Source organism: Saccopteryx bilineata, chromosome 5 (genome assembly GCF_036850765.1).
Source record: "Saccopteryx bilineata isolate mSacBil1 chromosome 5, mSacBil1_pri_phased_curated, whole genome shotgun sequence".
NCBI classification, from domain to species: domain Eukaryota; kingdom Metazoa; phylum Chordata; class Mammalia; order Chiroptera; family Emballonuridae; genus Saccopteryx; species Saccopteryx bilineata.
Window position 1 is genome coordinate 235,196,062 of NC_089494.1, and position 23,591 is coordinate 235,219,652.

Here is a 23,591-nt window from a genome sequence, read left to right on the forward strand (position 1 = left end):
AACTTTTACATTAAAGTAGTAAAGAATTACTTTAACATTAATAAGAAAGCTTTTACCCCTCACCTGATTACAGGTATCAGATAAAGAGTGTATAGCTTCGGAGAACATACTTGCTGAACCCGTATAAATCCAAGCAAGAAATTTAAAGAAGCAATTTAATCCATTGCTAGGAAAAAGAGAAAACAATTTAGCACTGGTTTGGACAAAAATATTCACCAAAAGCTTATTTAATTTACCATATATATCTTTATACTAGATTGTGTTCAAGGTAAATTACAAAGAATCTCTAACCTGCAAGAACTTACTATGTTTTAGGTAACAAGAATACAAATTTGAAAAATATAGATTATGGTATCATTAAACACTCAAATAAGGATCCATGATGCATGTAAGCAAATTAAGTACATTTTGAGAACTGCTAAGAAAAGAAAGTGTTCGACATTTGGACAAAACAAAATTAGGAAATTATGTCTTAGGTCAGTAAATGATCTGTACTCAATGTTGTCCAGTAGATCAAGGTCAAAGGCAAGACTTCAGTGAAGGTTTATTTATTTAAGTAAAGACAAATCTAGAACAAGCAGTCTCTAGGTCATAATAGACCACAGATGCTAAAATAAATATGATTATCTCTGAGCAATCCAGCTGCTCAGATTTCAATAGTGACGACTAGCATGATTTATCTCAGATACTACACTAGATGTACCATGTTTTATTATAACTCTATTATACAAATATTAACATCCTCATTTTATAAATGAGGAAACCATACATTCCCTTCCTCCACCTCAAATAATCTCTTGAAACAATCACATCTGATCCTGCTTCTCAGTTTTCCTCACTTTGTACAGTTATCACTGCACTAAATAAAGGTCTCTGCTTCCAGTAACACCAAGCACTTCTTGGTATAAAGTTCCTAGAAACATTTTAGTATTTTTCTTAATCTCACAGACACATTTGCCACTGTTTTCTTAATCACTGTCTTCCTTGGTGTCCACGAAGCTCCCAGTTTTCCTCCCACATTGCCCCTTGTTTTACCTCAGTAAGCTCTTTTTCTTCTACCCATTTCTTAATGTTAGCACTCATCAAGGTTTTTTCCTGAGGGCCTTTCCTTCTTCATACTATACACATTCTTCTATGGCTTTAATTATCATCTATATACTAATAACTCTCACCTCTAAATCTCTAATCCAAATCTCCCTCCTGAGCATCACACCAATATATATTAACAATAATTATAAAGTACACATTATGTACTAGGTACTACATTATGCAGTTTATGTATATTACATACATCCCTGTGATGAATAAAATTTTAATTGCTAACCCCATTTTACCCACACACTAAAAATTAATCCTGTTAACCAACCCTACTTAGGTGTCCTATAAACACTCAAACTCAAAACTGAACTCAGCATTCCTTTGCCCCAGCCCGGCCCTACTCCCAGTGTTCCTTCACTCAGTGATGGTGTGATATCGAACTGCCCAGAAATAGGGGCGACATCCTTTTCCATACCTCCTAATACTTTCCGAACCTAACCTTGTCTCTCCGTCCCTCCTACCACTCTCTTAGTTTAGTGTGTCTTCATCTCTTTCCTGTATTACTGCAAACGACTTCCTCTAGTTCAGAGCCCCTCCAATCCTTGAAGGTAACAATGTTGTATTCCCAGGCCCAATAATTCCTGACACATGTAATATATATATGAAATAAAAGAAAAAACTAATGAATTATAGAATTAATGTTTTTCAACATTTTAAAATAGATTATTCAACAAAATGGACAAAACAATAGAAATCAAGAAGACAAGGGACAAAAAATGTCAAAATGTCAATTATGTTCTACACCAAGTTAAGAGGGAGAAAAATACGAGTGTAGATATTCATCAGTAGCTATAATCCAGGTTGATTTAATTACCCTAAAAATAACCTTGGCTATCTCAGCTTTTTAAAATAGAGTTCTATCAACTTCAATGAAAATGAGAGGGAATTTTCAGATAGCAACTGTTCTTAAATCTTAACTACAGCAAAAATATATATAGCACAAGTATGGGTATCTATGTGGACTCTTCCCCCATCAATTTACTAAAAAATCCAAAGACATTCAACTTCCTCCTAAAACAATATAAACCTGTAACTCTTTATTAGAGGCCAACTAATAAATGTATACATTCAAGAATATACATGTAAAATTAGCCTTTTTTAGAAGGCTAGGTACTTACATGCAAATGGCCACCATCACCACTTTTCCTGGCCCCTTAAGAAAAACTGATGCCATTCTGGAACGTGGCTATAAAAGAAAAACAATTAAAAAATCTCTAAAATTTCTAGAAGCATTTTAATGCTTACAAATGACTGACACACTAGAAAGTATCTCCTCTATCAATACCTCTACAACTAGGTTTACTTATTTGTTTCTCCAGAATTTCCTCTATAGAAAGAAGAAGATGAAAATTCAAAGTATATCTGGGTCCTTTTCAGCACCTTAATTGTTTATTTTGTTTTGTAATTGATTTCCTACCTGCCTCTAAAAAGAATCTGAGTTGGCTATATAAAAACTAGGAATAAAGTGATATAAGTATATTGAACAAAAATTGACTCCAATGATAAAAGTATATTGAACAAAAATTGACTCTAAAATTTTTCCATTTCTTAAGCAACTTTTTTAAACTTTTACACACAGAATGGCCAATGACAACAAGTTTGAGGCTCTAATTTAATTCCTGACTACTCAATAAAAACCAAAGACCTCAAATGATAATGTGTTTAATTCTAAAACAGACTAAAACAAAAGGAAATAAAAAAAAGAAAGACACATATTCAGGGAAAATATTTTTGAGTTAAATGTTCTTTTGCTATTCCTTGAATATATACTTTGCATTTTCTCCTGCTCTTTCTTCTCCCTGAAATGCTGTCATCTTCCACTGCAATCTATCCAAGTTTTATTCATCCTCTACATCTCTGGCCAAGTGTCACCAAAGCCATCCTTGGTCCCCAACCTGCTACACATTATGTTGCATTTTACATTTCTATTAAAGCACTTCATATATTCTGCCTTATGCCATTTATTCAAGAGGTATCAATTGTGCAACTACTTTGTACCTAGCACAGTCCTAGATGCTGAGGCATGACAGTAAACAAAATAGAGTCCCTGCCTTCACAGATCTCACAGTCCAGTACAGGAAGATAGAGACTAAATCCATAAAGAAATACATCATATCAGGCAGTAATAAATATGATAAAGAAAACAGAACTGAGAGAGTAACATAGGGAGTAGAGGTATATAACAGAATGGATTATTTTAGCTTATCAGTCAGGGAAAGAAGCTCACTGATAAGAAGGCAACCAAAAAAAATCTGGAACAATGTTTCAAGCAGAGTATACTTACTGTACAGCACATTCAAAAACCCTAGCGAGAAGAAGCTACCGGATGATTTTAAGCAGATCCTTGATAAAGTCTGATTTATGTTTGAAAAGGACACAGTTTATAAGGTAGAGATTGAGTTATGGGGGCAAAAGCAAAGGCAGAGAGCTCAAATATCAATGTTTTGCGGTCAGGTCTGCAGGCCAGGACTTTAAAGAACACCTCCTATGCTCCTGGTAGGCAAAGGAGGGAGCTTCAAGCTTTAAAATGTTAGAACCAAGTCTTCACAGTGTGCAATTAATGCCCCAAATTCTGTTTTGAGCCACTTTCAAGGCTAAGACAGGAACTAGGTAGGGACAAACCTTGTCCATAGAGTCTCAACTTGAACTTAGACTTGTAAACTTTAAATACTAACTCTGGCTCTAGAACTCTGAGTTCTATTGTGTACTGATAAACAAAAAACAGAGTGTGTGTTGGTGTTTTATTATAAAGAAAATATGATGCATCCTTTGGTTGAGTAGAGAAAAAATAAAATTAATTTAGGAGTAAAAAATGAATACAAATAAATGAAAACATGAGGCTTAGAATAGAAGATTTGAAAGATTTCTTTAGAAGAAAGGTCTCAGAAATTATGGGATAAACAAGACAGACAGGAAGAGAAATGAGATCTTTAAAACAAGAACAGAATGTTATAATAGGAAAAACAATCACTGAAGTTAAATTGCTCTGATAAAGCTGTAGAAAAGGTAAAAATGTGTTGCTGGTAACTAGGTCAAAAACAGTGACAAGGTTCAAGAAATTTTAACAGCCTGGCACAGAAGTGAAATGCTGCCATGCAGAGTGCACACCCTCAGTGCAGCACTGGGGGACCAGGAACACAGGGCTCACGGGGGAAATGGAAATCAAGAAGCTCGGAATATAAAAACGGGAGGGGCCTTCGTCCCTGACAATTCTTATATTTTGTAAGAAGGGAGCAGTGCTTCGAGTATAACAGAAGAAAGGAAACAAACTGCACAGTTATCCTTTCTCTAGATATGACATCCACTTCTCGATAGGAGATACCTCCCAGCTAAGTTTAACTGCAAAGCTGGCTGCACATGACTACTTGGCATCTTGGTGGTGATGGTGACTTTGTAAGAGCCATTTCAGTGCAGTGATGGGGATGAAAGTCCAACTGAAAAGGATTCAGGAAAGAATTAGAGGTGGGATGGTACAGGCAAACTTTCTATATTGGTCCCAGTATGAATTTCCTTCTAATAATTAGGAAAACACAGTATTCAGGCACATATATAGGTAAGTTAATAAATTTGCTGATAGAAACTGAGGTACTTTTATCAGATTACATCCATTTTTTTTTTCAATGAAATATGAAGCAAGGTCACCAGCTGAAGACTCAACAGTGAGGCTGTAGAACAGAGGTTAGGAACCTTTTTGGCTGAGAGAGCCATGAATGCCACATATTTTAAAATGTAATTCCATGAGAGCCATACAATATGTTTAACTCTAAATACAAGTAAATGTGTGCATTTTATGTAAGACCAACACTTTTAAAGTACAATAAGTCTCTGAATTCTTTTTAATTACATTGTTATGCTGTTGCTAACCAATGATGAATAAAGTACTTCTTACCATTAATGCGACTTCTGGTGCTGCATGGTTTTGCTGATGGCTTTGTAGTCTGGTTGATACGTGGTGAGGTTAAGCTTCATTCAGGCATTGAGATTTCCATCCATTAAACATAATCGTACATTTGTCTTAACGTTCTTTAGATGTGAGAAAGACTGCTCACATGCATACGTAGAGCCAAACATTGTCAGTACAGCAATACTCACACGCTGCAGTGTGTGGTATGTGACAAGAAGTGCATTCCAAGTTTTGACAATCAGCTGGTCCGCGGTTGAAGTTTTTTCATTTCTCCCCACTTGCATTTGCTCGCCAACTCTGCTTGCTGTCGTGCAAGTCTTTCCAAATCTTCATTCAGTGACTTGAACTTATTCACCCACATGTCTGAGGCCTTCAGGTCAGCAGCTTGTAGCTCAAAATCTCTGACGGAGACATGGGGGATGTAACTCAGGTTGGCGCTGTCCACTACACACTCGTGTGGATGGGTGATGAACTTAAAAAGAAGAGTGCGCTCACGAAATTCTCCAAAGCGCGCTTTGAATGACTGCAGGAGATTAGATATGAAGCCAGCTAGCTGCTGGAGATCAAGATGTTGAGCAGGGTCACTTGCTGTGCATGCATCTTTAAACTCTCCCAGTTTTTCAAAGAATAGTAAACAACCTGTTTCAATGTCAGTGATGAAGAGTTCCAGCTTGTTTTCAAATGTAAACACTGCTTGTTGAAGGGATAAGACTGTATTTCCAACCCCTTACATTTTCACATTGAGCTGGTTCAGATGTTCAGTCATGTCCACAAGATAGTAGAACTTCAGGAGCCACTCAGTGTTAGCTAACTCAGGATGCTCGACGTTTTTCATTTCAAGAAAAGTCTGGATTTCGCTCAGACAAGTCGCGAAACGGCTGAACACCTTCCCTCTTGACAACCAACGCACATTGCTGTGCAGAAGCAGACCAGGATAATTATTCCCAACTTCATCCAGCAGTGTTTTAAACTGGTGATCACTTAAAGCTCGGGCAACAATAAAGTTGACCACCCAAATGACCAGCAAAATCACTTCATCAAGCTGCTCGCCACACATCTGAGCACAAAGCGCCTCCTGATGTAGGATGCAGTGAAAACTTAGGATGGGTCTCTTTTCATGTTCACAAAGAAGTGCTACGAATCCTCTGTTTTTCCCCATCATGCACGGAGCACCATCAGTACACACCAAAATATTTTATCCATCGGTAGATTTTTCTTTAGCGAACTTTTTTTCTTTAGCGAACTCAGTGAAAGGCTTGAATAAATCCTCCCCTCTTGTTGTCTCTTTCATAGGCAAAACAGCAAGACTTTCCTCACGTAGTGTGTCACCAACAGCATACCTTGCAATCATGCTAAACTGGGATAAATGGCTTACGTCTATTGACTCATCCAAAGCGAGAGAAAAGAATGGTGCTGCATTTATGTCCTTCACTTGTGTTGCCTCAATTTGATTTGCCATCATGATGGTACGATCGTGAACAGTTCTTGCCGACAGAGGCATGTCTTTTTTTTTTTTTTTTGTATTTTTCCGAAGCTGAAAACGGGGAGGCAGTCAGACAGACTCCCGCATGTGCGTGACCAGGATCCACCCGGCACGCCCACCAGGGGGCGATGCTCTGCTCACCTGGGGCATTGCTCTGTTGCAACCAGAGCCATTCTAGCGCCTAAGGCAGAGGCCTTGGAGCCATCCTCTGCACCTGGGCCAACTTTGCTCCAATGGAGCCTTGGCTGAGGGAGGGGGAGAGACAGAGAGGAAAGAGAGGGGGAGGGGTAGAGAAGCAGATGGGCGCTTCTCCTGTGTGCCCTGGCCGGGAATCGAAACTGGGACTCCTGCATGCCAGGCCGACGCTCTACCACTGAGCCAATCGACCAGGGCCTGAGGCATGTCTTTTATTCATTTGATTATCTTGTCTTTGTCTAAAAAGTCGTCAGAAAGTTCACTGGCAACATCAAGCATGAATGTTTTGGCATACTCCCCATCTGTGAATGGCTTTCCGTTTCTCACAATTGCTAAAGCACCAGCAAAGCTAGCTGAACTCCAGTCACCTTGTTGGGTCCAAACACGGAGTTGCTGCTGACTAGCTTGCACTCTGCACAGGAGCTCTTGACATGCTTTCTTCCTGCTGTCCCCCGCTGGATATTTCGATGCAACTATAGTATGGCATGTGTCGAAGTGCCGCTTTATATTTGACCGTTTCATTGATGCAATTTTATCATTGCATATTAGACACACTGCAGAACCTGCTCTCTCCACAAAGGCGAATTTCTCTGTCCATTCCTGCTGAAAAGTACGATACTCCTCATTTTTTTTTCTTTTAGCCATCTTCTTCGTCAAAGCACTTCTGCAATTAGCCGACTGACTACTTGATTAAAAGGAGGGAAGTTTACTTCCTGACCTCACAATGACCCGTGTACATTATGCATTATCCAATAAAAATTTGGTGTTGTCCTGGAGGACAGCTGTGATTGGCTCCAGCCACCCGCAACCATGACCATGAGCAGTAGAAAATGAATGGATTGTAATACATGAGAATGTTTTATATTTTTAACATTGTTATTTTTTTAATTAAAGATTTGTCTGCGAGCCAGATGCAGCCATCAAAAGAGCCACATCTGGCTCGCAAGCCATAGGTTCCCGACCCCTGCTGTAGAAAGTGTGGAAAGAAAGGGAAAAGAATTCAACAGCTGCCTGACCAGGTGGTGGCCCAGTGGATAGAGCATCAGACTGGGATACAGAGGATCTAGGTTCAAAACTCCATGGTTGCCAGCTTGAGCATGGGCTCATCTGGTTTGAGCAAGGCTCACCAGCTTGAAGACAAGGTCGCTGGCTCGAGCAAGAGGTCATTTAGTCTGCTGTAGCCCCTCTGGTCAAGGCACATATGAGAAAGCAATCAATGAACAACTACGATGCCGCAACGAAGAATTCATGCTTCTCAACTCTTTCCCTTCCTGTCTGTCTGTCCCTATGTATCCCTCCCTCTCTCTGAATCTGTCTCTGTCACACACACACACACACACACACACACACACAGACACAAAAAAGAATTCAATAGCTATTTCAGAGTGGGATAGTGAATATACTATGGAAGGTTTTAAGACTGTCAGTGAATGTCCACTGATTTTGTATACTAACAAAGTAAAATAAGAACGATCAAAATAGCGGTGTAATTTTCTCTTCTAGGGGCTGAACTTCAGGAATTTGGCAGAAAACTAGCAATTAAAATATTTAACCAGGGTTATGAGTAGAAGAAGAGATAAAGAAAATTAAAGGTAGGTATGAGAGAGCTAAATCTTTTCACAAATCTGAGAAAATAAAGTCTTTTCCTTCACCTATATTTATATACTTATGGTTTAATATAGTCCTAAATTTAAAGAGAACTTATGTTTCAATTTTTAAAATTTCAATAAGTCAGACAGAAGCAAATAGACTGTAATTCAGTAAATTACAATGTGCTCAAGAAAATCTTGAATTAGGATCACAGACATGATATGATAGTATCTCACAATGGACTGGCACTAGAATTTCACTGTGCAACACATGCGTAACATTGTCAGAAAGATACCTTACCTTGGTGTTTCCAAGGAAGTCTCTATATTCTCTTAAGATTTTTTGGTTTCTAAATAGCCCTATGAGAAAAGAATTACAAAACACATTTAGCTCATACATACTCTTATCAATCACATTTTAGATTAGCAAAATTATTTTAAGACTATGTTATAAAGGCTTCATTAGCTACCAGCAAAAATATCAGGTTATTGGCCCTGGCCGGTTGGCTCAGCGGTAGAGCGTTGGCCTGGCGTGCAGGGGACCCGGGTTCGATTCCCAGCCAGGGCACATAGGAGAAGCGCCCATTTGCTTCTCCACGCCCCCCCTCCTTCCTCTCTGTCTCTCTCTTCCCCTCCCGCAGCCAAGGCTCCATTGGAGCAAAGATGGCCCGGGCGCTGGGGATGGCTCCTTGGCCTCTGCCCCAGGCGCTAGAGTGGCTCTGGTGGCGGCAAAGCGCCCCCCCACAGGGGCAGAGCATCGCCCCCTGGTGGGCAAAGCGTCGCCCCTGGTGGGCGTGCCGGGTGGATCCCGGTCGGGCGCATGCGGGAGTCTGTCTGACTGTCTCTTCCCGTTTCCAGCTTCAGAAAAATCCAAAAAAGAAAAAAAAAATCAGGTTATTATAAGAAATTTAGATTTGCAACCTGATTAAAAAATGGGCAAAGCACTGGAATAGACCTTATTCCAAAGATAATATGCAAATGGCAACAAGCACACAAAAAGATGCTCATATCACTAATCATCAGAAAAATGCAAATCAAAACAACAAATTAAGTTTTCACTTCACACCCATCAGAATGACTGCTATCCTTAAAAAATAAATGAAAAAAAAAGGAAGAAAGAAAAACAGAAAATAAGTGTTAGTGAGGATGTGGAAAAGTTGGAAACCTTATATATGTTAGTGGGATTGTAAAATGGTACAAGTGCAATGGAAACCAACATGGAAGTTCCTCAAAAAATTAAAATGATCATGTAATCTTTAGCAATCTCACTTGTGGCTATAAATAAAAAATTTTAAAAGCAGAGTCTTAAAGAGATATTTACACATCTAAGTTCATAGCAGCACTATTCACAATAGCCAGGAAGTAAAAGCAAGCAAAATGTACATGGATAAATGAATGGACAAAATATGATATATACATACAATGGAATATTACTCATACTGAAAAAGGAAATCTCATCACATGGGTAAACCTTAAAAATTTTATGCTATGTAAAATAACTCAGTCAAAAATACAAATGCTGTATGATTCCATTTATATGAGGTATCTACAATAGTGAAATTCATAGAAACAGAAAGGAGAATAGTAGCTACCGGCGGCTAGGGGGAGAGGAACAGGGCGGTTCTTATTTAACAAGCATAGTTTGTTTTGTAAGATGAAAAAGTACTGGAAAAGAAAACTTTCTGGAGATCTATTTCATAACAATGTGAATACACATAGCAGTTCTGAACTGTAGAGTTAAAAACTTAAAATAATAAATTTTACAATGCGGTTTTTTTACAATAAAAAAAAAGGTACAGAGAAATCTGTATTTGCAATGAGATAATGGAAGTTTGGTAAGATGCTCTTTTCAAAATCACCTAAAATTAATGTTATTTAAGCCCAATATAAGAACTAATTCTTCGTTTCTTGTTTGTTTTTTAAGAGACAGACAGACAGGAAAGTAGATGAGAAGCATCAACTTATAGTTGAGGCACATTAGTTGCTCACTGATTGCTTCTCATATGTGCCTTGATGAGGTGGGTTGGGCGGGGGGCACCTTAAGCCGAGCCAGTGATCTCTTGCTCAAGCCAGTGACCTTGGAATCATGTTGATGATCCTGTGCTCAAGCCAGCGACATTGGGTTTTCGAACCTGGGACCTCAGCCTCCTAGATCGAACTCTATCCATGGTGCCACCACAGGTCAGGTCCAATTCCTCATTTTTAAATCAAAGTTTAAAAATATAGGATAAAATACCTAATATTACCATGTTTTCCCAAATTTTGTTACTTTAAATATTTCCTTTAATATATGGACAAAGCTGTTCATGGTATTACTGTTTTAATAGCAAAGGACCAGAAACAACTTATGGAGGAATAAGTGAATAAACTGTTATACTTACTCCCCAAAATGGAGTATTATAAAAGGAACAAAGAAAAGCCTCTATTTATCCTACAGAATGCTCCCTGGGTCATATTCTCAAGGAAAAAAAAAAAAAGCAAAAACATGAAGTATGTTTAGTATGTCTTATTTATGAAAGGGGGGTGGTAGGCTATTATATTGTATTATATATTGTATGTAATATATGTATGTATGCGATTTTATTTTATTTTTAAATGGAAAAAACCCCCAAACTGACTTTTCAATGGTTACTTATGTGAGAGGAAGGGAACAGGGATGGAGAGGACAGGGATGGAGGCTAAATTTCTCTTAAGTATTTTGTCTTGTAAGATGTGACTTTGGAATCATGTAAATGTTTCTTATCTGTTTGATGACTTATTCACACTAAGAGAAATTTCAACAACAGTTATCTCTAGAAAGAAAAATGACAATATTTGTGAAAATAAAAGATCTTTATTCTTTATATTTTTGTATCCTTTTTAAAATCACAAGTATGCATCACTTTTGTCATAAATAAGCACAGATGCATGTATATTATCTGAAAATTATTCATATTATATAAATCCTAATTCTATAAAAGTGGCTTTGACACTAAATCATTGGGTTTTTTAATTCCCTGAGAATCTTATGTGCATCTAAATCTCAAGCACCAAGCAGTTTTGAGTTCACAGATATTTGACAAATACCTGTTGAATTAGTTCATTAGAGTAGAAATGTGGTAGCTGAATTAACATTTTTCTATAAGAAAGCACTATCTAGTCTATCACTTTTAGAACAAGTATAATCTTTAATTCAGACCATCATTTTTTTTTTTTTGTATTTTTCTGAAGCTGGAAACAGGGAGAGACAGTCAGACAGACTCCCGCATGCGCCCGACCGGGATCCACCCGGCACGCCCACCAGGGGCAATGCTCTACCCCTCCGGGGCGTCACTCTGCCCTGACCAGAGCCACTCTAGCGCCTGGGGCAGAGGCCAAGGAGCCATCCCCAGCGCCCAGGCCATCTTTGCTCCAATGGAGCCTTGGCTGCGGGAGGGGAAGAGAGAGACGAGAGGAAGGGGGGGGGGTGGAGAAGAAAATGGGCGCTTCTCCTATGTGCCCTGGCCGGGAATCGAACCCAGGTCCCCCGCACGCCAGGCCGACGCTCTACCACTGAGCCAACCGGCCAGGGCCCAGACCATCATTTTAATATTCATATCTTATGGAAACCAAAAACTAACTTCACTTCCTCTGGTCATCTTTAAAAAGCTATAAAGGAAAAAAAAAAGATATTGTTTCATATTGTAATTGAATCCCAAAATGGATACTGATTATTTGCTACAACCAACAGAGCCAAAGCCAAAGGTATGCAACCACCGGGGAATTACAGGCACTATTCTTACCTATGAGTTACAGGCACACCTTATTTTATCAAGCTTTCTTTACTGTACTTCACATATATTGAGTTTTTTAAGAAATTGAAAGCAAAACCGCCCCCACCAGTAAAAAAAGATTATGACCTGCTTTACTTCAGTGGTCTGGAACTGAGCCTGCAATATCTCCGAAGTGCAACTGTACTTTCCAACTAACTTAGCTTTAAATATGAATATACTCACTTTCTCTGTATTCTATTTCTGCTTCCCTTCTCAGTTTTTTCTCTCTGGCAAGAGCTTCAGGGCTTCCCCAAACTTCCAAAGATCTGTGCATGAACACATGAGCAACTACAATGAACAATTTTAATAACTTTATTGTAAGCATAATTAAATCTAGATGAACCATATAATGATATGAGAATCTTAAAACAAAGCATAAAGTCCTTTGGAAAAATATAAAGCATGTAAGAAACTTCTCTAAATGAAACCTAAAACAAAACAGTAAATTCAACAGTAAATTTTCTTATAAATTAGGACATATTTTTAGTTAAGTAGTAAACACTAGTAACTTCCAGATAAATGGGCAAATATAAAAATATTCTACTTAAAAAAATAAAATATGTCATTTAAAAAACTCTGGGTCTGTCTAAAATGTGTTTCCATTAATCCCCAATTTGGCATGTACTGTTATGCTAAGGAACTCTGTTCTTACTTTGCCTCCACATCTGACCTCAGGTACACAGTAAAGGACTCAGTGTCTTCATGGGGACTTCGTCGTCTGATTTTTCGAAGCTGTTCCAGATCACTGAAGAAAGAAACATGTTGAATTTATTTACACAATGTTCATACAGTTTATGTATTGTACTTAAAAGGATTATTAAAAGCAGATAAAAGCTACTACATTGATCCTGTTAAAAGCCTACAGAGTTGTACAGCATTAAAGATTAGTTTATAAAGACTACATTTTATACACAAGAACTGATCTAGAGAGAGTGAGAAAAAATTATTCTTGATGCTTGATACAGATACCATAGCTTGACTGTTGGTGGTGCAATGTATACAGATAGCATCGACCTGGGATGCTGAGGTCCCAGGTTCAAAACCCCAAGGTTGCTGGCTTGAGCACAGGCTTGCCACTTTTGAGCACAGGGTCGCTGAATTGGCTTGAGTCCCCAGGTCAATGCATGTATGAGAAGCAATTAATAAACAACTAAAATGCTGTAACTATGAGTTGATGCATCTCATATCTCCTTCTCTCTTTCTTCCTGTCTGTCTACCTGTCTCTCTCTCTCTAAAAAATAATAACCATAAAGATACCATAACATATAAGAGATTAAGTTCCTTCATAAGTGCTTACATTTTATCTGCTATGGACACACCAATGCAATATCTGACATATGGGGAAAAAGATGAAAACTGGAAAGAACATGAATTTGAGTATCATCCCTCTATTTAAGAATTTAAATTTAAAATTTACAGCCCTATTTGTTTACATCCAGATTAATACTGTGTTAATACAGTTCAAAGGTATCAAGTCACAAAGATTATATGTAAATTCCATGCTATTTAATAATTTTTCCCTTCTCTTAAATTCTGAAAAGTTCACATATTCATCAAGTCACAACTAAACAGTCATTCTATATTTCATTATTAAGAAAATTCTGTAACAACAATGAAAGACTATAAATTAAAATGTGGTAACTATGGAATATTAACTTGTAGAAATTAAATCTGGAGTTTAAAAAAACAACAGCCAACCATCACACATAGGTAAAATACTTTGGACCAACTATCAAAAGATTATTCTAGTTTCTTCTCTGTCACTGACTCACTAAATAAGCTGGGTCATCACTAACATCTTTATTATGTTTCCTGGCCTATAATGTGGGGACAGTAATATCTAACCTAATTAATACACAAAATTTTTCTGAGAAAATAAATAAAATCTCTATGTGAAACAGAATAGTTTTACATCAATGTTATAATTGATTATTCTTTTGCTAGTTATATGCTAAAAAATGATTGTAGAATTCTTCATGTCTTGATACTATACCATGGAGGATGACCATGAGGGAGAAGAAAACAAAAGAGTAGACCACATCTGATATCGCTAAAAAAACAAGGAACCTTCTACATAAAGATGGCTTTTCTAGGTAAACACATAAAGGAAGAAAAAAATTTAAGTATGTGACAAATATAATTTCTTTTCTTTTTTTCTTTTGCAAGCGAGAGAGAGGGGGACAGACAGGATAGGAGAGAGATGAGAAGCATCAATTCTTTGTTGCAGCACTTTAGTTGTTTATTGATTGCTTTCTCATATGTGCCTTGACGGGGGGGGGCTACAGCCGAGCCAGTGACCCCTTGCTCAAGCCAGCGACCTTGGGCTAAAACCAGTGTCCATGGTGTCATGTCTATGATCCCAAGCTCAAGCCAGTGACCCTGCACTCAAGCCGGATGAGCCAGCACTCAAGCCAGAGAACTCACGGTTTCCAACCTGGGTCTTCAGCATCCCAGGTCAGTGCTCCATCAACTGCCCCAATGCCTGGTCAGGCAACAAATATTATTTCAATAAATCTATTATTATAAGAACATTAGTAACAAACGATACCAGAAGAAGTTAAAATAATATATACTCAACAACAACAAAAAATATACTCAACAGAAAGCACATGTGAAATATACACATAAATGTACTATTTATTTAATTAAATAAGTACTATTCAATTCTGCTAGCCAAAACTTTAAAAAGTAAAAAAAAAAAGATGCAAATAATCTTATTATTTATAATTCTGATATCTATGAAGATAATAAAACTCCTAAGATCTGTGAATACAGAGGTTATGAAAAAACTTGCCTTTTTGAAGCTCAGAAAGACTAAAATTACTCATGATGGAGCAGAATTCAACTTGGTAAACAAATAATTAACATTTTTTTAAGTGAATAAAAATATTTCTTTAATTAAGAAAGCAGCTAAGGGAAAGTTTCCACATGGATGGTAGTAGATAACACATTCTAAGAAATAAAATGGGCCCTGGCCGGTTGGCTCAGTGGTAGAGCGTCGGCCTGGCTGCAGAAGTCCGGGGTTCGATTCCCGGCCAGGGCACACAGGAGAAGCGCCCCATCTGCTTCTCCACCCCTCCCCCTCTCCCTCCTCTCTGTCTCTCTCTTCCCCTCCCGCAGCTGAGGCTCCATTAGAGCAAAGATGGCCCGGGCGCTGGGGATGGCTCCTTGGTCTCTGCCCCAGGCGCTAGAGTGGCTCTGGTCACGACAGAGCAACGCCCACAGAGGGGCAGAGCCTCGCCCCCTGGTGGGCAGAGCCTCGCCCCTGGTGGGCGTGCCGGGTGGATCCCGGTAGGCGCATGTGGGAGTCTGTCTGTCTGACTGTCTCTCTCTGTTTCCAGCTTCAGAAAAATAGAAAAAGAAAGAAAAAGAGAGAAAGAGAGGAAGAAAGAGAGAGAGAGAGAGAGAGAGAGAGAGAGAGAGAGAGAAAGAAAGAAAGAAAGAAAGAAAGAAAGAAAGGAGAGAGAGAAAGAGAGAGAGAAAGAGAGAGAAAGAGAGAAAGAAAGAAAGAAAAGAAAGAAAGAAAGAAAGAAAGAAAGAAAGAAAGAAAGAAAGAAAGAAAGAAAGAAAGAAAGAAAGAAAATGATTATTCAGATTAGATAGATCAAACTACCTTTTTAAAAAAATAACTGTACCTGGATTTAAGGCAGAACTCATTTATTGCTCTAACTCCAGTGATGAAATTATTCTGAGTATACTTTGGTCCATATTCCCTCTTCTTAAGGACTGCTTTCACTAAAACCAAAAAATAAATAGAAAAACAGAAAAGTATACACAACAAAGGTGATAGTTAAAGATAAACACAGGCTGAGGCTTCGCTAATGAATTCCATAAAATACCAACCTTTTTCCTGATATACTGAATGACATCAGAAAAATAAATTCTCCAGGTGCAGAACAGAGTGAAATACATTTATAGCCATCTAGCTTTTTTCCCTGTAATCTGCAACCGATACCAAAATGCCAGCCCTTTGTCTAATGGACACCTTATATAGCTATCACTGGTAGGTTTAAGTTGTATTAACACAATTTAAATCATTTAGGCTCTAAATAAAAATGAATTTAAGTTTCAGTTAAATATTACAGGCTAGTTCAGTGTTTTTAAAACTGTGGAATAAAAACAGCATTTTATAAAAAAAATGAAAATAAAAAAATCAAAGGGTACTGCATGAAATTAAGAATAAGCCCTTTTTGTGAAAGCGTTTTTTGGGGTTTTTTTTTTTTGCAGTTACACATAATACTCTCTGTTTAAACTAAGTATTTATGTGGGTTGCAGTCAAAAAGTTTAAAAGTCATTGGACTTTCACACAATGCAACAAAGCTGAAGTAAACAAAAGGAACATTTTTATCAGTTAAAATTATAGGAAGTTTATTATAGATTACAGGTAAAACACTATCATCTATTAAATTATTTACCTATATCAAATATCAAACTGTGCATTAAAAAAGCCAGACATCAATAACAAAATACTAATTTGGTATCAATTATAATCTGTGAATTAAAAATTACACTCGACATTGGCCTATGTTTGTAAGTCATAAAGTAAGACTTTTGGTCACATGATATAGATAAATAACTTGAGCAAGTATCTGATGGCAAGAGCAAAAAAACAGAATAAACTCGTGTGTTGTTACAAATTGTCACCTAATCACTTCACATTCTATTCTGATACCTGTTAATTCTTAAACTTTCTGTTCTATTTTCAAGCTGAGAGAGCAAATGAAGACTAAAATTATCTATCACTGCAGTAGGTAAAAAGACTCTTAAAATAACACATGAACTATTAAAATCAAATGCACAAATAGTACTTCAGAAGAATTTAACAAAAATAAAGTTCAATATAAAAATTAAAACCTTATTTGAAAATAAACCAGTATATAAAGAACTTAAGGCTTCATTTTACATGAGCTCAAGTCTCTGAACTGCCTTACTCTAATAATCCTAAAACTCAAAATCCTGGTGAGCTCCTCTGGAGCAGGGAGGAGAGTTGCATCACCCTTTCAAAAGATTAGGTTTGTTTTCAAATTACTTTTTGAAAAATCTCTTCAAAGTAGCTAGAAATCCCTATTGTCCTGTCCTGGCCCAGATTATTAATAATAATTATTGCTATCACAACATTAATTATGACTGCACCCTATGTATCATCTTCAAAATTATCCTACAAAAATTTTTATTTATTTATATTTTTTTGTATTTTTCTGAAGTAAGAAACAAGACAGACTCGAACTGGCAGAGAGACAGACTCCCGCAAGCGCCCGACCGGGATCCACCTGGCATGCCCACTAGGGGGTGATGCTCTGCCCATCTGGGCCATTGCTCTGTTGCAATCAGAGCCATTCTAGCACCTGAGGTGCAGGCCATGGAGCCATCCTCAGCACTCAGGCCAATTTTGCTCCAATGGAGCTTTGGCTGCAGGAGGGGAAGACAGAAACAGAAAGAAAGAAGAGGGGGAAGGGTGGAAAAGCAGATGGGTGCTTCTCCTGTGTAACCTGGCCGGGAATCAAACCCAGGACTTCTACACACTGGGCCAACATTCTACCTCTGAGCCAACCGGCTAGGGCCCAAAAAAATGTCATTCTTAGCATCACTTTGTAGAGGAGAAAACTATGGCTCAGAGAAGTCAAGTAAACTGCACAAAGCTATACGGTTGGTACATGCTGGGGTCACAAATTAAAACCAGTTTTAAAAAAAAATTATTGGAGTGACATTGGTTAATAGGATCCTACTGAATCCAGTTTTCTCTGACTCCAAAGCCACAGCACTCCTAACCACAGTTCTGCCTCCATGAAACATGCTGATTTGGAAATGGGAGTCATAGCTCATTAGGAACCATAGCTATTATAAAAATGGGAGTCATAGCTCATTAGGAGCCATAGCTATTATAAAAATGGGAGTCATAGCTCATTAGGAGCCATAGCTATTATAAAGAGCTGCATGCCCTGTCCAGATAGCTCAGTTGGTTAGAGCATCGTCCCAGAGCACGGAGGTTGCCAGTTTGATCCCTGGTTAGGGCACATGCAGAAACAGATTGATGTTCCTCTCTCTCTCTCTCTCCCTCCCTTCCTCTCAGTAAAATCAAGGTGCCTGACGGGGCGATGGCACAATGGATAGAGCGTCAGACTGGAATGCGGAGGACCCAGGCTCGAGACCCCAAGGTCGCCAGCTTGAGCGCGGGCTCATCTGGTTTGAGCAAAGCTCACCAGCTTGAGCCCAAGGTTGCTGGCTTAAGCAAGGGGTTACTCGGTCTGCTGTAGCCCCCTGGTCAAGGCACATATGAGAAAGCCATCAATGAACAACTAAGGTGTCGTAACAAAAAACTGATGATTGATGCTTCTCATCTCTCTCCGTTCCTGTCTGTCTGTCCCTGTCTATCCCTGTCTATCCCTCTCTCTGACTCTCTCTCTCTGTCTCTGTAAAAAAAAAAAAAAAAGAGGGAGAGAGGGAAGGAAGGGGAAAAGGAAGGGGAAAGGGAAGGGGAAGGGGAAGGGGAAGGGGAAGGGGAAGGGGAAGGGGAAGGGGAAGGGGAAGGGGAAGGGGAAGGGGAAGGGGAAGGGGAAGGGAAGGAAGGAAGGGAGGGAGGAAAAGAAAGGAAAGGAAAGGAAAAAAGGAAAAAGGAAAAAGGAAAAAGAAAAAAGAAAAAAGGAAAGGAAAGGGCTGCAAACAAGAATTCCTGAAACCAGTATGGTTTGGTGAACCATGTCAACCCAATAAATTAAAAACAACAATATTATAAGGGTCCTGGCTGGTTGGCTCAGTGGATAAGAGCAACAGCCCAGTGTGCAAATGATCCAAGTTTGATCCCTGGTTAAGGCACACATAAGAAGCAACCATCTGCTTCTCTTCCCCTCCTTCTCCTCCTCCTCTCTCTCTTCCCCTCTTGCAGCCAGTGTCTCAATTGGTTCAAGTGTTGCCCCAGGTGCTGAGGGTCAGTTGATTTGAGCATCAGCCCCAGATGAAGCCTGCTGGGTGGATCCCAGTCGATTGGGGAGCATGTGGGAGTCTGTCTCTCTATCTTCCCTCCTCTCACTTAAACTATAATAATAATAATAATAATAATAATAATAATAATTGTTCTAATCACGCAATTTAAAAAAAAGAATTCCTTAATCACACAATTACTCCTAGAAAAGAAAGACAACAATATCTAAGCTCTATCTGGATTTCAAAAATCTGTAGCTGAAAGGTATTGACCGCCTGTCCTTTAATCACATTACCTTTCTAAAATGAAAAAGTAATTGATGATTTTTATTTGCCATTACTCTTTTCCTTGGGCTTTTGAAAAATACATTTACCACATAATTTGGACCAAAATGCAAAGTAAACTTCAGTAGAAAATTAGCTTATGAATAGGAGAATAAATCCTTATGATAGATCACCTCTAACCCTAACCTTTATAATATAACCATAAAGGGCTCTATGTAAACTAATTTTATATATTTAATTCAAAACACCATTATAATAAAAAATAGAATAAAATGTACTTACCTCTTACTTGGAGAGGTTCTTGCTTCATAAGTGGAGCTTTGAGTTCTGCACCTATGTTTTCTGCTGTAAAGTTTATTTTAAAAATTTTATATTAAGCAGTGGCTTTCATACAAACCTATAAAGTTAATTATTAGCTAACATTCTGGCAATGTGTAAAAAGATAATATATCATAGACAAGTTGGATTTATCCTAGGAACGTTAAGAATAATTATACATTAGAAAAGCTAGTGATTCCCCTCACGAACAGATTAAAGGAGAAAAACTATAGAATCATTTCAGGAACTAAAGAAAAAGCATTTAACAAATTCGACACACATACAAATTTCAAACTCTTTTTAGAAAATTAGGACAAAAAGGAATTTCCTTAAAGAGTAAAACAAACCTGAACACTATATTCAAAGGTGTAAATTTTTCTTTAAAATAAGGAATAAAACAAGGACATACTGTTGCTTCTTCTCCTTAAAACTGTTCTAGAGATACTCTTCAATGAAGAATAACTATTAAGTCGTTACTGAAACTACTGTACAACTCTCCCTCCCCCCCAAAAAAGAAATAAAAGGAAATTGGAATCTACCTCATATCAACAACCAATTCCAGGTACATTAATGACTTTAATGTTACAATACTTACGTGCCTAACAGACAACAATATATAGACTATTTTTATGGTAGAGTCATATTTCTTAAGAAGATATAAATAACACAAGGAAAAATAAATTCTGCTAAATTAAAATTCAGAACATTTGTTCATCAAAACATCCCATTAAAAAAAAAAGCCTCAAACTGGAAGAAGATAGTTCCAACAACTAGAATCAACAAAGGATAAGTACTGAGAATATTTCAGAATTCTTTCAGATCAATAAAAGACAAACAACCTACTAGGAAAAAAAAAGGCAGAAGAACAAACTTGCACAGAAAAGGAAATACAAATAGCCAGTAAACATATGAAAAGATGAGTACAGTATTAGTAAAATCCAAGCGAAGCCACCAGATACCATTTTACAGCCTTCAGATTAGAAAAAAATGGCTATACCTAATGTTGGCAAGTGTGTGGAGCAATGGGAACTCACACACTGCTGGTGAAAGCATGAACAGGCATGAGGTGAAAAAAAAGTTACCTTGACAATCAAGTTGGTAGTATCTAATAGGCTGAACACTAGCATAATTTGTGACCTGGCAATTGTACTTCTAGGTCAATATACTTAGCTTGTAGAAACTTGCCAGAGGGCACAAGAAGAGGGGTATATGAACAAGCAGAGTAGCACTATGTTCTGTTGTTTCAAATTGTAAACAACCCAAATACTCATAAACAAGATAATAAACTAACCATGTCCTGTTCATGTAACATTTCACACAACAGTGAAGAATAATAAACATAATAATGACTGTCTTTCTTTAAGCCCTTACTGTGTTGTGCCCAAGCACTATTTTAAGTACTTTACATATACCAACTCATTAAATTCACACAACAGCCCTAAAAAGTACATGCTATAATTATCTCCATGAAAATTAATGAACCAGACATATATACCATTAGTAAATCACAAAATAATACATACAATAAGCTATCACAATGAAAGTACAAACAAAAGCTAAACTTAACAATTAGGGATATATACAAATATCTAAATGTAGTTTTTTTTTACATCAAGAGACAAACACAAAATTCAGGATAGTCACACTGAATACATAGGGTAAAGGAGAATGTGATCAAGAATGGAAAATTCCTGCCCTACCTAGCCAGATAGCCCTGTTGGTTAGAGCAGTGGTCCCCAACTCCCGGGCCGCAGACCGGTACCAGTCTGTGGGCCATTTGGTACTGGTCCACAGAGAAAGAATAAATAAATTACATTATTTCTGTTTTATTTATATTTAAGTCTGAACGATGTTTTATTTTTTAAAAATGACCAGATTCCCTCTGTTACATCCGTCTAAGACTCACTCCTGACGCTTGTCTTGGTCACGTGATACGTTGCCGCTAAATTTAAACCCATAAACTAGCAAAATGAGTGAAAAACAAAATTCCATCGAAAGGTTTTTTGCAAAGTGGAAAAGGGTCAGTGAGGAGACAGAAGAAGAACCTACAACCTCGAAGAAAAAGAAGGTTTCATTTAATAGACAATACCAGGAGTCCTACTTGAAGTATGGATTTATCGCAACTGGTGATTCTCACGCACCAAGGCCACTCTGCATAATATGTGGCGACTGGCTAAGTAATGAGGCAATGAAGCCTTCAAAATTGCTTCGCCACTTGGAGACCAAGCACCCAACTTTAAAAGACAAGCCTTCTGAGTATTTCGAAAGAAAAAAGCATGAACAAGAAGGACGGAAACAATTACTGGTGGCCACTACATCAATAAATGCGAGTGCACTGAAAGCATCATACTTGGTGGCTAATCGTACCGCTAAGGCTAAGAAGCCATTCACCATTGGTGAAGAATTGATCCATCTAGCCACTAAAGACATTTGTCGTGAACTTCTTGGAGAGGCTGCGGTTAAAAAGATAGCACAGATGCCTCTTTCGGCTACCACTGTCACATGGCACATTGAGGAAATAGCAGAGGACATTGAATCACAATTGTTGGAAAGGATTAATAAATCACCGTGGTACGCTCTCCAGGTTGACGAATCTACAGATATTGACAACAAGGCAATGCTACTTGTTTACGTGCGTTATCTTCATCAAGAGGATGTGCATGAGGATATGTTATGTGCACTATCATTGCCAACCAAAACCACAGCCGCAGAACTATTTAAATCGCTGGATGACTATATATCAGGAAAACTTTTTGTGTTGGCATATGCACAGATGGAGCTGCTGCCATGACTGGAAGGATGTCTGGTTTAACTACTCGGATTAAGGAGGTTGCACCTGAATGCGAGTCTACACATTGTGTCATTCACAGGGAAATGCTGGCTAGCCGAAATATACCACCGGAACTTAATAGCATATTGAATGATGTCATTAAAGTTATTAACCACATCAAAGCACACGCCCTTCACTCACACCTGTTCGAGCAGCTTTGTGAGGAAATGAATGCGGAGCACAGACACCTTCTCTTATACACAGAAATAAGATGGTTATCCTGAAGGAGGTCCCTGGCCAGAGTGTTTGAATTACGAGAGCTGCTGCAGAGATTTCTCTCAGAAAAAAAGTCACCGCTAGCAAGCACATTTATTTCAGTGACGAGGAATGGGTCACAAAACTCGCTTACTTGTGCAACATATTTAACCTCCTCAATGAACTCAATCGGAAAATGACAACTGTCTTCAAGTTGGCAGATAAAGTAGCTGTATTTAAAGCCAAACTGGATTTGTGGGGATGACACGTGAACAGGGGTATATTTGACATGTTTCAAACATTCACGGGAATTTTGGAAGAGACTGAGACCAAGCCTTCATTGTCTCAGCTGGTGCATGATCACCTGTATTTGCTTTTAAGAGTTTGAACGCTACTTCCCAACCACAAAAGACCCACGAATTGCCAAGGAATGGATCCGCGATCCATTTGTCAACAAACCAGGTGAATCCAGCGTGTTTATGCAAAAAGAGGACGCAAATGACGGCGGTGATCGCAAATGACGGCGGTGATTGCAAATGACGGCGGCCTTAAAAATATGTTTGAGACTACAACTCTGCCAGTGTTGGTGTTCTGGATTAAAGTCATGGCAGAATACCCCAAGATCGCCACAAAAGCACTAAAAACCCTGTTGCCATTTCCGACATCCTATCTGTGTGAAGCGGGATTTTCTACAGTGACAGCAACCAAAACAAAATTACAGAATAGACTGGACATAAGCAACACACTTCGGGTGTCATTGTCGCCCATTACCCCTAGATGGGACCATGTCATTGCAGAGAAACAAGCTCAGGGCTCCCACTGATTTAGCGTTATGGTTGTTGAGAAATAGGCTACTATCTCTCATTCTATATAAACATTATAATAAATAACCCTTAACTTACAATATTCATAACAATGATGAGTTGTATTTTTCATGCACTTTATATTTGTTTTTGTGTTGTATCTTATTTTTAAGGCATGTTTA

At 38.2% G+C, this 23,591-nt stretch overlaps 1 protein-coding gene across 1 annotated transcript in view; it reads right to left on the reverse strand.

Moving 5' to 3' along the window:
* SLC30A9 (solute carrier family 30 member 9) overlaps positions 1 to 23,591 on the reverse strand; it is a 73,860-nt gene that overhangs the window by 29,620 nt on the left and 20,649 nt on the right. Inside the window, exons 3-9 of the mRNA XM_066233628.1 lie at positions 19,546 to 19,608; positions 15,696 to 15,795; positions 12,713 to 12,805; positions 12,244 to 12,326; positions 8,571 to 8,629; positions 2,217 to 2,284; positions 64 to 166 (exon numbers count right to left, since the gene is read on the reverse strand). Of these exons, the coding sequence (XP_066089725.1) occupies positions 64 to 166; positions 2,217 to 2,284; positions 8,571 to 8,629; positions 12,244 to 12,326; positions 12,713 to 12,805; positions 15,696 to 15,795; positions 19,546 to 19,608 (569 nt within the window). The remainder of the gene's footprint in view (positions 1 to 63; positions 167 to 2,216; positions 2,285 to 8,570; positions 8,630 to 12,243; positions 12,327 to 12,712; positions 12,806 to 15,695; positions 15,796 to 19,545; positions 19,609 to 23,591) is intronic.